Genomic DNA, 14,771 nt, shown 5'->3' with positions numbered 1-14,771 from the left:
ACGCATCTTTGGTTTTTGAGAGGGATTACGGGAAGTACCGCTCGCCCGACCCTTACAGAAACTGCAAGATGTCAGTGAGTAGTAAAGTGGTCTCAGGACTGATTGATAGTACGGGATCCTTGAAGAGGTCCAGATCAGGGATCCTGGAGGTCGTCAGATCCTTCTACTCGCACCTCTTGGGAAGGAAGGATCTAGATCGAGATAATCAGCTTTCTTGGCTGAAACCATCCCTGAACCAGGAGTAGACCCCTCTCTTGACGTTTTGACAGAGATGATCCGGGAAGAGGAAGTCAGGATGGCTATTGATGGGCTTGCCCTCAAGAAGTCACCCGGTCCGGATGGCTTAACATCTGAGTTCTATAAGACCTTTAAGGACCCTTTGGTTCCCCTCTTGACTGCGGTTTTTAATGAGTGTCTATCCTCGGGCACTCTGCCAAAGACAATGAGGAGGTCGGCGCTGATCATCCTGTCAAAGGGTAAAGACCCGTCCCACATTGAGAATTGGCGTCCCATAGCACTTCTCAATGCGGACAGAAAGATTCTGGCAAAAGTGCTGTTTAACCGGCTGGTGGAGTTTGCACCCCGGCTCCTTTCGGGGGCTCAGCATTGCTCTGTTCCGGGCCGCAGTACATTTAGTGCTGTGCTCAGTGTCCGAGAGGCTGTGGAGCAGGGTAGGGCTGGCCACTGGAAGGGGTACTTGCTGTCCTTGGATCAGGCAAAAGCGTTTGATCGGGTTAACCATGAGTACCTCTGGTCTGTCCTTCTGAGATATGGCCTGCCAGGGGGTTTTGTTGATTGGCTTAAGACCTTGTATGTAGGGGCAGAGAGTTTCCCGCTTGTGAATGGTTGGATTGGCCGCTCTTTTGAGGTTGGGTCTGGTGTCCGTCAGGGTTGTCCTTTGAGCCCTTTGCTGTACGTGTTTGCAATCGATCCTTTCCTTAGAAGGATTGGTTGTGGACCGTTGGCGGGGGTGAGAATGGACCTGGCGGTGCCGGATTCGGCTCTGAGGGCGGTAGCGTACGCTGATGATATCACCGTGTTTGTCTCCTCACAAGAGGAGGGCAGATGGGTGATGTCAGAGGTGGACCGCTACTCGGAGGTATCCGGGTCCAAGATCAATCAGGATAAGTGTGAGAGTCTCTGGCTGGGAGGGGGAGATCCTGATTTTAACCTCCCGGACGCCCTTCCAGAGCCCCAGGAATCCGCAAAAGTCCTCGGCATCGAATTTGGTCACGGGGATTACCCCAAACAAAACTGGGACAGCAGGCTTAAGATCGCCGCTCAGAAGGTGGATCAGTGGAAGGGTTGGTCTTTGACCCTCCGGGAAAGGGTTAACCTGATGAAAACTTTCCTGCTCCCTTTGCTGATATATCTGGGCAGTGTATGCATGTTGCCAGAACCTCTTTGGACCCGGGTCTACAGTGTGTTCTTCCAAATGTTATGGGGGAATAGACTGAACCTAGTGAAGAGGGAGGTTACTTACCGTACAAGGAGACTAGGGGGGTTGTGTATGGTCAACCCCGTGGTATTCCTAGTGAATACCTTTCTTAAGACCAATATAGCAAACCTCTGGTCAGAGAGGGCTCCTCCGTGGGTATCCTCCTGTAGGGGATGGTTTCGGCCTTTCTTCCAGGAATGGGAGACAGGAGGGCAAGTGAAGGATCTTCGCACACCACACGGGCATCTCCCGGCTTACGCTACCCCGGTTCTGAAGGTTATTCGTCGGTGGGGTCTGGGGATGTGGGAGATTAGGACTCTGTCGAGGAAATTCCTTGACAAGAGGGTCCTGTCTTCTCATTTCCAGAGGCCATTGGCGCTCAAGGACTGCCCAAGTCGGGATCTGGAGGTGGGTTTAGAGCTTTTGAATTCTATCAGGATCCCCTTGAAGTTTTGGGACTTGACTTGGCGCTGCTTCCATGGGAAACTGTGTGTGAGGGACAATCTGAAGTGCAGGAGCTCTGATGACCGGGGATGTCCCCGCGAGGAGTGTGGAGGCATGCTGGAAAGCATGGAGCATTTTCTGCTTCATTGTCCCTTTAACACAGAGGTTTATAACAGGGTGGGCGCTTCCATTGGTTGGCCTCGGCTGGCCAGTCTCTCCTATGCGGAATGGGCCTATGGGGCATTCAGAAACCTTGGAGGCTGGGACCGGTGCACTTTATTCCTAGTCAGCTCAGTGGTCAGGTATTACACGTGGAACGCACGGTGTTTAGTGTCGACGCAGCGTAAAATCCTCCCTGTGGGTGAGGTGGTTAGGAACATTCTTGGTGACCTGGTGAAGGTGCGTTCTCTGGAGTACGAGAGGCTGGGTGCTGGCAGGGCCTCTCGTCTGTGGAGGGGCTCTGCCTTTAAAGTGCCTTAGCCTGTCGTCTCCCCCTGGTGGTGGGCTGATGCTGGCACATGAGTCTTTTTGTTTTGTGCTGTAGATATATGGTAATATAGGGCTTGCAGGAACTGAACTTGAGCTTTAGGGGTTTGTGTGATTGAAAAGCCTTATTGTTGTTTGTTGTTTGGTTTGTATAGTTTGTATTATTTTGTATATATTTGTTTTGTTTGTACATTTATGTATATGTGTATATATGTATATATATTGTATTTTTTTTTTCTAGGGGTTGTGTTGTGTTGGGGTTTAGTGTTAGGTTGGGTGGTGGGTAGATGGGGGGAGGGGGGATTCTGTGTGGGACTTTTTATTTAAAAAAATAAATAAGTAAAATCCTGGACTGGTTCATGGACGTCTGTTATCATGTACTGGGGGCATGGGATGCGGGACCAGCTCAGGGCCAAAAAAAAAAAAAAAAAAAAAAAAATTGGTATATTCTGTTTTTCTGTTTGCGGTGTTTGTTGGTGGTTTGACACATATTTATTATTTTGGGTGGTGCAATGCAACCGGACCAGTTTTTAGTTATTATTGTTGTTATTATTATTACTGTAAGTATTATTATTATTGTAGAGTGTTTAGTAGTTGTTGTTATTATAGCGGTGTGTTTGGTGAGAATGAGGCTGGACCAGAAGATACTTGGTTGGACATTTTTTGGACTCATTTTTGTATATATTATACAGGTGTATGTTGTTTGTATTATTGTTATGGTGATGTTCGTTCTTTTTGTAATGTTTTATATTTTTTAATAAAAGATCTACAGGCTGTAACTCAGGATCAGTACAGGATAAGTAATGTAATGTATGTACACAGTGACTCCACCAGCAGAATAGTGAGTGCAGTTCTGGAGTAAAATACAGGTTGTAAACACATTAATTGCCTGTGTGGATTCTTTGTGTAAACTATAAAATTAGATTTTTGGTTCAAAGCCTTCCATAAAAGTCAATTGTAAATAAATAGTGATCTGTTCATTAGACAGGAATGTGGCATTGTACCTGCAAAAAAAATAAGCTTACAACCAAATGTTCCACACAAAAGGCAAAACTATTATTTTCTTTCCCCCAATACTATGTCTGTAAAAAACATTTAGCAAGATTTACCAAAGTTTGTACAAAGGAATAATGGAGCAGTTGACCATATCCAATCTAAGCATTCATTTTTCAGGGCCCTTTTTAATAATGAAAGAAGCAATCTGGTTGCTATGGGTAACTGCTCCATTGTTCCTTTCCATATGGTTTGTTAAATCCCACCATAATCCCTAGCTCATATGTTGTGTACACCGCCAAATATAAGAAGTGACCAGTAGACAGAGGCTCATGCGAAGAGGATATGTGTCCAGCAGTGGCAGGAAACCTGTTCCAAGCAGGAAGAGTGATGTTCATATATCTATCTATCTAGTGTCTGACCTGCTATGAAGCAAGAGCTGCCACCACAATGCTTCACTATAGGTATTGGGCTGGTGATGAGCAGTGCCTTGTTTCCTCCAGACATGATCAAGTTCAATCTTGGTTTCATCAGACTCTTGTTTCACAGTCTGAGAGTTCTTTAGGTGCTTATTTCTAAACTCCAGGTGGCTTTTATTTGTCTTTTACATAGGAGAGGCTTCTTTCTGGTGATTCTGCCACAAAGCCAAGATTGGTGGAATGCTACAGTGATAGTTGACCTGTAAGTTTCTCCCATCTGTACACAGGATCACCTCTCTTACCAAGGCCCTTCTTCTCAGATTACCTAGTTTGGTGGGGCAGCCAGCGCTAGGAAGAGTACTGGTTGTTCCAACCTTCTTAGGCTGGGTTCACACTACGTTTTCTCCCATACGGGAGCGCATACGGCAGGGGGGAGCTAAAAGCTCGTGCTCCCGTATGTCACCGTATACGCTCCCGTATGTCATTCATTTCAATGAGCCGACCGGAGTGAAACGTTCGGTCCGGTCGGCTCATTTTTGCGCCGTATGCGCTTTTACAACCGGACCTAAAACCGTGGTTGACCACAGTTTTAGGTCCGGTTGTAAAAGCGCATATGGCGCAAAAATGAGCCGACCGGACCGAACGTTTCACTCCGGTCGGCTCATTGAAATGAATGACATACGGGAGCGCATACGGTGACATACGGGAGCGCGAGCTTTTAGCTCCCCCCTGCCGTATGCGCTCCCGTATGGGAGAAAACGTAGTGTGAACCCAGCCTTACATGTGCTTCTTACATGTGCTCTTTCAGTGCAGCAGAATTTCTTTGTCCCTTTTCCAGATTTGTGCCTACACACAATCCTGTCTCTGAGCTCTACAGCCAATTCTTTCCACCTCTTGGCTTGATTTTTGTTCTGATATATATTGTCAGTAGCGAGACTTTAAATAGATGGGTGTGTTTTTCCAAATAATGTCCAATCACCTGAATTTATTACAGGTGATTCAATCAAGGTGTAGAGACATCTCCAAGGTGATGGAGATAAGTTTAGCCAGAGCTAAATATCAAATAAATACAAGAGTTGAAAGGGAGATCACACTAACTAACTGTATGAGCCAAGCATAAAACACCTAACATAAGGCAATTGCAGATACCATAGGCAGAGCTCACGGGTCTTCAGTAAAACAGTGATACCCGCATGGTGCATGTATCAGATAAAGTATCATGTAAACAATAGCAAAAAGAATGCATAAGTGCACTCACCGCAGAAATGGTATCAACGCGTCCGGGATGATGCAGACACGTGCAGGAGAACTCGGAGGCTACATCAGCCGTTTTGTACAACAACGCATACTTCTAATGGCTTCCTGAAGAAGTACACGTTGTCATACGAAACGGCCTCTGAGTGCTCCTGCATGATCCCGTAGCCCCGGACTCCCGAACGCGTTGATACCATCTTGGCGGTGAGTGCATGTATGCTTTCTTTTTGCTATTGCTAAATATCAAATGTCATAGGAAAGGGTCTGAATACTTGCGTCCGTGTAAAATGTTAGTTTTTACTGTTTTAATAAACTCATGGGCCCTCATTTACTATTGCAAACCTGACATGTTTTGTCGGGTTGTGCACCAGATTCTGTCGCATTGCGCCAGAAATTCTGTTTGTGCCAGATTGTGCGCCAGAATTTGCGCCAGAATTGAAAAAACCCAGACTAACTCTCCATTTTGCTATGAAAACCTGAAAAGGGGGCGTGGCTCTCCGGGGAAAGGGGGCATGGTCTCCAACATATTTACTAAGGTTTCCACATAAAATGTGGTGGATTTGAGTTGAGGAAAACCAGACAGATCAGAGCATGTGTAAAAAAAAAAGCAAAGTGTAGAGAAAGTGGAAAATGTAGGGAAACCTTAGTAAATACCATGGAAAATAAATTGTAGAGAATTAAAACCAACAAAGAAACCTACACAACACTCTTAGTAAATAAGGGCCATTATGCAGTATTGAATTCAGATTGATGAGACAAAACTTGATTTTCTTTTTTTATCCTGTGGAGAGGGGATAGCTCTGGACTGGCTTGGTTTACCTTTGTCACTTGTAGAATCAATAGTCTTTTTCGCATGTGCAGGATATGTATAGTCATGGCCGTAAATGTTGGCACCCCTTAAATTTTTCTAGAAAATGAAGTATTTCTTACGGAAAAGGATTGCAGTAAAACATGTTTTGCTTTACACATGTTTATTCCCTTTGTGTGTATTTGAACTAAACAAAAAAAAGGAGGAAAAAAAGCTAATTGGACATAATGTCACATCAAACTCCAAAAATGGGCTGGACAAAATTATTGGCACCCTTAATTTAAAATCCGTTGGTAATCCTCAGATTTCATGATGCCTTGCACACATTGAAGGCACCCAGTGCCAGAGGCAGCAAAACAACCCCAAAACATCATTGAACCTCCACCATATTTCACTGTAGGTACTGTGTTCTTTTCTTTGTAGGCCTCATTCAGTTTTCGGTAAACAGTAGAATGATGTGCTTTACCAAAAAGCTCTATCTTGGTCTCATCTGTCCACAAGAAGTTTTCCCAGAAGGATTTTGGCTTACTAAAGCTGCTTATCCACCATCCGAACTATCCTGCTTTGACACTTTTCATCAATTTCTCTCTTTGGTCCAGGGAGGTTAGCTACAGTGCCATGGGTTGCAAACTTCTTGATAATGTTGTGCACTGTGGACACAGGCAAATCTAGATCTCTGGAGATGGACCTGTAACCTTGAGATTGTTGATATTTTTCCACAATTTTGGTTCTCAAGTCCTCACAGTTCTCCTCTCCTCTTTGTGTTGTCCATGCTTAGTGTGGCACACACAGACACACAATGCAAAGACTAAGTGAACTTCTCTCCTTTTTATCTGCTTTCAGGTAGGATTTTTATATTGCCCACACCTGTTACTTGCCCCAGGGGAGTTTAAAGGAGCATCACATGCTTGAAACAATCTTATTTTTCCACAATTTTGAAAGGGTGCCAATAATTTTGTACAGCTTTTTTTTTGCACCGTAACAGGCCCTGAACAGCTTGGAGCACAATAGACATCCCTGGGTCCCATTGACTTTGAATGGGGTCTGTCACAGTTGAGCACAGAAAAAATTTGGACATGCAGGATTTTTTTTCTCACTAAAATTCTGTAATTTGAATGGACTTTGCTAGTAAAGCTCCTGTAAAAAGGAGCTTAACCCTAACCTGAACTCAAACTTAAAAGATCATGCAATATCTGAAGTTAAAATAGCACTAACTTATAAGCGCAGGATAATCATTTTGTCCTTATGCCTACAGCTCCCTCTGGTGTTTATTTTGTAAAACTAGAAGTTAATAGAACAAAAACCTTTTATTGCCAGAAAATCATGTAAAATTATTTTCAGACAAGGGGACATTATCAGGTATTAGCCCTCAGCCGTTTAGAATATAAGCTCTGAGGGGTAGGCCCCATCATTCTTCAGGATCCATGCATTCTGCTTGAAAATTCCAGTGCAGCAGATTCCTATTGCTATCAATGGGATGCCCCTGCACAGGATAGAGCAGTATTTCCCAACCAGGGTGCCTTCAGATGTTTCAAAACTACAACTCCCAGCATGCCTGGACAGCCTTTGGCTGATTAGGCATTCTGGGAATTGTAGTTTTGCAACACCTGGAGGCACCCTGGTTGGGAAACACTGGGAAAAAATATGGAATTTTAGCAGCAGAGCTTTCAGCCACTGAAATTCATGCGCCAAAATAATTAACATATTTGTTCTTTCAGAGGAATACAAAGTGTGATGTCCCAGCACAGGACATGGTCCTGTACTACCTTTAGGCCCTGTCAGGTTGAGACCCTCAGTGGGGGTTCACCTGCAAGGTCTCCCCCTGTTGTATCCATAACGTTGTGTATATCACTTTAATTCCTAGACAGTATCCTTATGTATAGGTAGTACAAAGGACCTGTGGGAGGTCTCAAGGACCTGTGTAATTCTGTCACAATTATGCTGTCACATGATTTGTTGTCACATATTCTCCTAGAGAGCACCAGCTTAACCTATGATCCGCATCTTGACCAATTGGCTTTAGTCAAGCCCCCTACTATATAAAGGGGCGACCATTACAATTCATTCTCTTCCTTTACTGAGAACGAGCCAGTCCAGAGATCTCAGTGCAAGTGATCAGCATCTGGAAGACCCCAAAGCTACAGTCATTCCAGTAAGTCTCAAGTCTATGTCTGCTGTCACTGATACTAAGTCCTGCATATAGTCAAGTCCATTCTCGAGTCAAGTTAATTACAAGTATATTGGTCCAGCAAGCTGCGAGGTCCTTCTGGGTCTTGGCCACCTCTCTGGGAAATCTGACCTTAGCAAGATAATTACACCTGTCTTATACTCAGGAAAGCTTTCGTTTGACCATAACTGGTTGTGGACTCTCATTTCACTACTATCAACTGGAATAGCAGAGGAACCGGGCGTGTGGTGTTCCGAAACCCTAAAACCACACAGGCATCAAGAACACTGGGGATTAACAACATCTTGCCCCCGGGGTTAATGCCATCTGATCCCACCACTCGCACTGGTCCCGCCATACACCCATGGGTCACTACAAAAGCATAATGCATTGCCGGCTATTGTGAGTGCCAGCCGCCCTCGGGATCTCCTCCCTGAATTTATCCGTCAGAGGTTCCGTATTCTGCATAATATACCCTGTTATTGTAAAACTGCAGTGGTTTGATTAAAAAGCACCTCATTGCATGCTGGCCGTCTGATAAAGAAATGTGTAGACATTTAACAACATATTGGGGGAGATTTATTAAAACCTGTCCAGAGGAAAAGTTGCTGAGTTGCCTATAGCAACCAATCAGATCCCCCCTTGCATTTTTCACAAGCCTCTTTAGAAATGAAAGAAGAAACCAGATTGGTTGCTGTGAGCAACTCAGCAACTTTTCCTCTAGACAGGTTTTGATAAATCTCCCCCATTAAGTTATAGGTACAGAATTTATAAACCAATACATTTGTTTGGGTAAATACTATAATTTATTTTGTGTTCTTTTTTGCAGATTTGCACATGGCTTTTGTACAGAGTCTCGATTTTTTCCACCATGTAGAAAAGCACCAAGCAACCCTGCTAAAGGCCATTCCGAGAGGTGAGCAGCAAAATCCAGAAGTACAGGAAGTGAAACAGGAACCTGTTACTAGGTAAGAGAACCAGATGTAACTGCAACTATGATACAAGGGAAGTAGCTTTTAGGACTGAAAGGCTAGGTTTCCACACTGGTTTTTTTCTGCATTTTTTTTGGGGGGGGTGGGTGGGGGGTGGGAACTGTCAGTGAAGTTTTTCAACCAAAGTCAGAAGTGTATCTAGTAGGAAGAAGTATAAATCCTGTATATTTACCATTCCTTTTGAAATCACTTATGGCTTTGGCCCAAAAATTGCAGTGGCAGTTTAACTCCTTAAGGACACATAGCGTATCCATACGCCCCCGTTTCCAAGTCCTTAAGGACACAGGGCGTATGGATACGCCCCGCGCATTTCCGGCCCCCGCCGCTAGCCGGATGGGAGCCGGTGCCGGATGCCTGCTGAAATCGTTCAGCAGGCATCCCGGCATATCGCCCAGGGGGTCATGATAACCCCCCATGTCGGCGATGGCCGCAGATCGCTGAACAATTCAGCCCAGCGATCTGCGGCGGATTCCAGGTCAATCGGGTCTCCGGTGACCCGGAATTACTGGCTCATCGCCGTCTCTGACGGCCCCGAACAGCCATAGCCAGCAGGGGTGAGGTGGCACTGGTGCCACCTCGCCATCGCCCTGATTCGTCGGCTGGTTTACCAGCCGACCAATCAGGGCACCTGCTGCGGATGTCACTCCCGCAACCCGCTCCGCCCCTCTTCCGGAGGACGTGAGCGGGTGCGGGAAGAAGACCCCGGGAGCTGGGGACCCCGATCCCCGGCGTCCCTGTTGGGATCGGTGCCCCAGGAGCGATGGCGGCGGCGAGGGACTGACCTGCAGCGGCGGCGTGTATCAGCAGTTGGAGGTGAGTGACAGCCTCCTGCTGTTGCTTAGCAACAGCTCCCAGCATGCAAAAAGGGCATGCTGGGAGCTGTAGTTATGCAACAGCAGGAGGCAGACCACCACAACTCCCAGCATTCCCTTATGGGCATGCTGGGACTTATAGTTTTGCAACAGCTGGAGGCACATTTTTTCTATGGAAAAGTGTACCTTCAGCTGTTGTATAACTACAACTCCCAGCTTGCACAATCAGCTAAAGTGCATGCTTGGTGTTGTAGTGCTGCATCTGCTGGTTGCATAACTACAACTCCCAGCATGCCCGTTGGCTGTCGGTGACTGCTGAGAGTTGTAGTTTTGCAACAGCTGGAGGCACACTGGTTGTGAAACACTGAGTTAAGTAGCTAACCAGTGTGTCTCCAGCTGTTGCATAAATACAATCCCCAGCCAAAGTAGCATGCCTCCAGCTGTTGCATAACTACAAGTCCCAGCATGCCCTTCCGCTGTCCGTACATGCTGGGGGTTGTAGCTTTTGCAACAGCTGAAGGCACACTGGTTGCAAAACACTAAGTTTGTTACCAAACTCTGTGTTTCACAACCAGTGTGCCTCCAGCTGTTGCAAAACTACAACTCCCAGCATGCACTGATAGACCGTACATGCTGGGAGTTGTAGTTTTGCAACAGCTGGAGGTATTTCCCCCCCCCAATGTGAACGTTCAGGGTACACTCACATGGGCGGAGGTTTACAGTAAGTATCCGGCTGCAAGTTTCAGCTGTGGCAAATTTTCTGCTGCAGCTCAAACTGCCAGCGAGAAACTACTGTGAACCCCCGCCCGTGTGACTGTACCCTAAAAACACTACACTACACTACCACACAATAAAAGAAAAAGTAAAAAACACTACATATACACATACCCCTACACAGCCCCCTCCCCAATAAAAATGAAAAACGTCTGGTACGCCACTGTTTCCAAAACGGAGCCTCCAGCTGTTGCAAAACAACTACTCCCAGTATTGCCAGATAGCCACTGACTGTCCAGGCATGCTGGGAGTTTTACAATAGCTGGAGGCCCCCTGTTTGGGAATCACTGGTGTAGAATACCCCTATGTCCACCCCTATGCAAATCCCTAATTTAGGCCTCAAATGCGCATGGCGCTCTCACTTTGGAGCCCTGTCGTATTTCAAGGCAACAGTTTAGGGTCACATATGGGGTAACGCCGTACTCGGGAGAAATTTTGTTACAAATTTTGGGGGGGGGGGGATTTTCTGCTATTACCCTTTTTAAAAATGTAAAATTTTTGGGAAACCAAGCATTTTAGGTAAAAAAAATTTTTTTTTTTACATATGCAAAAGTCGTAAATCACCTGTGGGGTATTAAGGTTCACATTACCCCTTGTTACGTTCCCCGAGGGGTCTAGTTTCCAAAATGGTATGCCATGTGTTTTTTTTTTTGCTGTTCTGGCACCATAGGGGCTTCCTAAATGCGGCATGCCCCCAGAGCAAAATTTGCTTTCAAAAAGCCAAATGTGACTCCTTCTCTTCTGAGACGTGTAGTGCGCCAGCAGAGCACTTTTCACCCCCATATGGGGTGTTTTCTGAATCGGGAGAAATTGGGCTTCAAATTTTGGGGGGTATTTTCTGCTACTACCCTTTTTGGTATGCCATGTGTTTTTTTTTTTTGCTGTTCTGGCACCATAGGGGCTTCCTAAAGGTGACATGCCCCCCAAAAACCATTTGTCACTCCTTCCCTTCTGAGCCCTCTACTGCGCCCGCCGCACACTTTACATAGACATATGAGGTATGTCCTTACTCGAGAGAAATTGGGTTTCAAATACAAGTAAAAATTTTCTCCTTTTAACCCCTTGCAAAAATTCAAAAATTGGGTCTACAAGAACATGCGAGTGTAAAAAAATGAAGATTTTGAATCTTCTCCTTCACTTTGCTGCTATTCCTGTGAAACACCTAAAGGGGTAAAACAGTTACTGAATGTCATTTTGAATACTTTGGGGTGCAGTTTTTATAATGGGGTAATTTGTGGGGTATTTCTAATATGAAGACCCTTCAAATCCACTTCAAAACTGAACTGGTCACTGAAAAATAGTGAGTTTGAAAATTTTGTGAAAAATGTCAAAATTGCTGCTGAACTTTGAAACCCTCTGGTGTCTTCCAAAAGTAAAAACTCATAAATTTTATGATGCCAACATAAAGTAGACATATTGTATATGTGAACCCAATTTTTTTTTATTTTGAATGTCCATTTTCCTTACAAGAAGAGAGCTTCAAAGTTAGAAAAATGCAAAATTTTCATTTTTTTGATCAAATTTGGGGATTTTTCACCAAGAAAGGATGCAAGTTACCACAAAAATTTACCACTATGTTAAAGTAGAATATGTCACAAAAAAACAATCTCGAAATCAGAATGATAAGTAAAAGCATTCCAGAGTTATTAATGTTTAAAGTGACAGTGGTCAGATGTTCAAAAAATGCTCTGGTCCTTAAGGGGTTAAAAAACAATGGCAAGAAAAAACCTTTGCGGAAACCCAGCCCATTTTCACCTTAAGGACCCAACCATTTTTTTGCACATCTGACCACTGTCACTCTAAGCATTAATATCTCTGGGATGCTTTTACTTTTTTGTCTGATTCCGATATTGTTTTTTCGTGACATATTCTTCATGTTAGTGGTAAAATTTTGTCGATACGAAAAAAATTGAAAATGTAGCATTTTTTTTAACTTTGAAGCCCTCTGCTTATAAGGAAAATGGACATCCCAAATACATTATATATTCACATATACAATATGTCTACTTTATGTTGGCATCATAAAGTTGACATGTTTTTACTTTTGGAAGACATCAGAGGACTTCAAAGTTCAGCGGCAATTTTCCAATTTTTTCACCAAATTTTTAAAAATCAAAATTTTTCAGGGACCAGTTCAGTTTTGAAGTGGATTTGAAGAGCCTTCATATTAGAAATACCCCATAAATTACTCCATTATAAAAATTGCACCCCGCAAAGTATTCAAAATGACATTCAAAAAGTTTGTTAACCCTTTAGGTGTTTCACAGGAATAGCAGCAAATTGAAGGAGAAAATTTTAAATCTTCATTTTTACACTCTCATGTTCTTGTAGACCCAGTTTTTGAATTTTTACAAGGGGTAAAAGGAGAGAAATCTCCCTGAAATTTGTAACCCAATTTCTCTTGAGTCAGGAAATATCTCATATGTGTATGTCAAGTGCTCTGTGGGTGCACTAGAGGGCTCAGAAGGAAAGGAGCGACAGTGGGATTTTGGCGAGTGAGTTTTTCTGAAATGGTTTTTGGGGGGAATGTCACATTTAAGAAGCCCCTATGGTGCCAGAACATAAAAAAAAAAACACATGGAATACTATTTTGGAAACTACACCCCTCAAGGAACGTTACAAGAGGTACAGTGAGCCTTAACACCCCACAGGTGTTTCACGACTTTTCGTTAAAGTTGGATGTGTAATTTTTTTTTTTCACTATAATGCTAGTTTTCCCCCAAATTTTTTATTTTTACTAGGGATAATAGGAGAAATGCCCCCAAAATTTGTAACCCCATCTCTTCTGAGTATGGAAATACCCCATGTGTGGACGTCAAGTGCTCTGCTGGCGCACTACAACGCTCAGAAGAGAAGGAGTCACATTTGGCTTTTGGAAAGCAAATTTTGCTGAAATGGTTTTTGAGGGGTATGTCGCATTCAGGAACCCCCTATGGTGCCAGAACAGAAAAAAAACCATGGCATATTATTTTGGAAACTACACCCCTCAAGGAACGTAACAAGGGGTACAGTGAGCCTTAACACCGTCAAGTGTTTGACGACTTTTCGTTAAAGTTGGAAGTGCAAATGATTTTTTTTTCCTCTAAAATGCTAGTTTTCCCCAAAATGTTAAAAAAAAATTTCCAATTTAAAAACGGTTTTATTGAGCACAGTAAGTAAATACAGTAACAAGGGTGAGTGGATAATACAACAAACAGCCTAGTGGGCCAAAATAGGATAAAATAAAGAAGACAAGTATCGATATAGTGAAAAGCAATATAAACAGTATACTAAAACAGCTATAGAACCATACATATGTGGTCATCAAAAAATCCTCTCGGTGCCAAGAGAAGTAGAAAGTGAATAAGATGGGGGGGGGGGGGGGGTAGAAACAGAGTAGGTGAGGGGCTAGAGCTCCTCAGGCACTTAAGTATGAGAGAGAGATGATGGGGAAACCACGGAGTAGAAAAATGAGGTAGTCTTCAAAACTGCCGAACAATAGGGGGAAAGTGAAAGAAGACCATACAGGGACTAAGAGAGGAAAACAGAGAAAAGAGTACATAAGAGGACAACCAGAAAGACAGACACACCACAGGAAGACCCAGCTGGGGCGGAAACCGAGTTGCACGGCCCTCCGTGCGGAGGCAGCATGGCCGGCAAAACAGATCCAGACACATAGGTGTTTAGCTCAGGACCCGATACCTAGGGGAGGAGAAGAAGGTAGACCATGGGAGCCAGGTAACAGCAAGCCTGGAGACATCCTCCGGTTGGACAGCCAGGAGCTCCTCCATGTGTTTAATGTGCATGACTTCGGCAAATCACGCCTCAAGAGAGAGGGAGAGCGCACTTTTCCAGTGTCGAGGGATAACAGTTTAAGCGGCCTGAAGGAGGTTTTGTGCGAGGGACTTTTTAGATTTTGCTTGCGCCATGGGAAACATGAAAAGCAGGGCAGCTTCCGGGCTAGAAGGGACCAGGGCACCTGTCACCTCCCTGACTACTTGGAGAACTGATCACCAGAAGGACGAAAGTTGGGGACAACTCCACCAGGTATGCGTCATAGTACCCTCGTCACCACCACAGCGCCAACATGAGCCTGAAACAGACAGATACCAGCGATAAAGGGTGGGCCGTCACCCGGTACCATCGGGAGAAAATTTTGTAACTCGTCTCCTGAGCCTTCATGGCAATAACAGCTTTATAAGTGA

The 14,771-nt window shown here is 44.4% G+C and overlaps 1 protein-coding gene across 9 annotated transcripts in view; it reads left to right on the top strand.

The window, feature by feature from the left end:
• SPO11 (SPO11 initiator of meiotic double strand breaks) overlaps positions 1 to 14,771 on the top strand; it is a 274,209-nt gene that overhangs the window by 164,227 nt on the left and 95,211 nt on the right. For all 9 annotated transcript variants that reach the window (XM_056548964.1, XM_056548965.1, XM_056548963.1 and 6 more), the window contains one exon: positions 8,839 to 8,977. In XM_056548964.1, coding sequence (XP_056404939.1) covers positions 8,847 to 8,977 — 131 coding nt within the window. In that variant the 5' untranslated portion in view covers positions 8,839 to 8,846. The remainder of the gene's footprint in view (positions 1 to 8,838; positions 8,978 to 14,771) is intronic.

Source organism: Hyla sarda, chromosome 12, assembly GCF_029499605.1.
Source record: "Hyla sarda isolate aHylSar1 chromosome 12, aHylSar1.hap1, whole genome shotgun sequence".
NCBI classification, from domain to species: domain Eukaryota; kingdom Metazoa; phylum Chordata; class Amphibia; order Anura; family Hylidae; genus Hyla; species Hyla sarda.
This window is presented reverse-complemented; position numbering and strand designations above follow the sequence as displayed.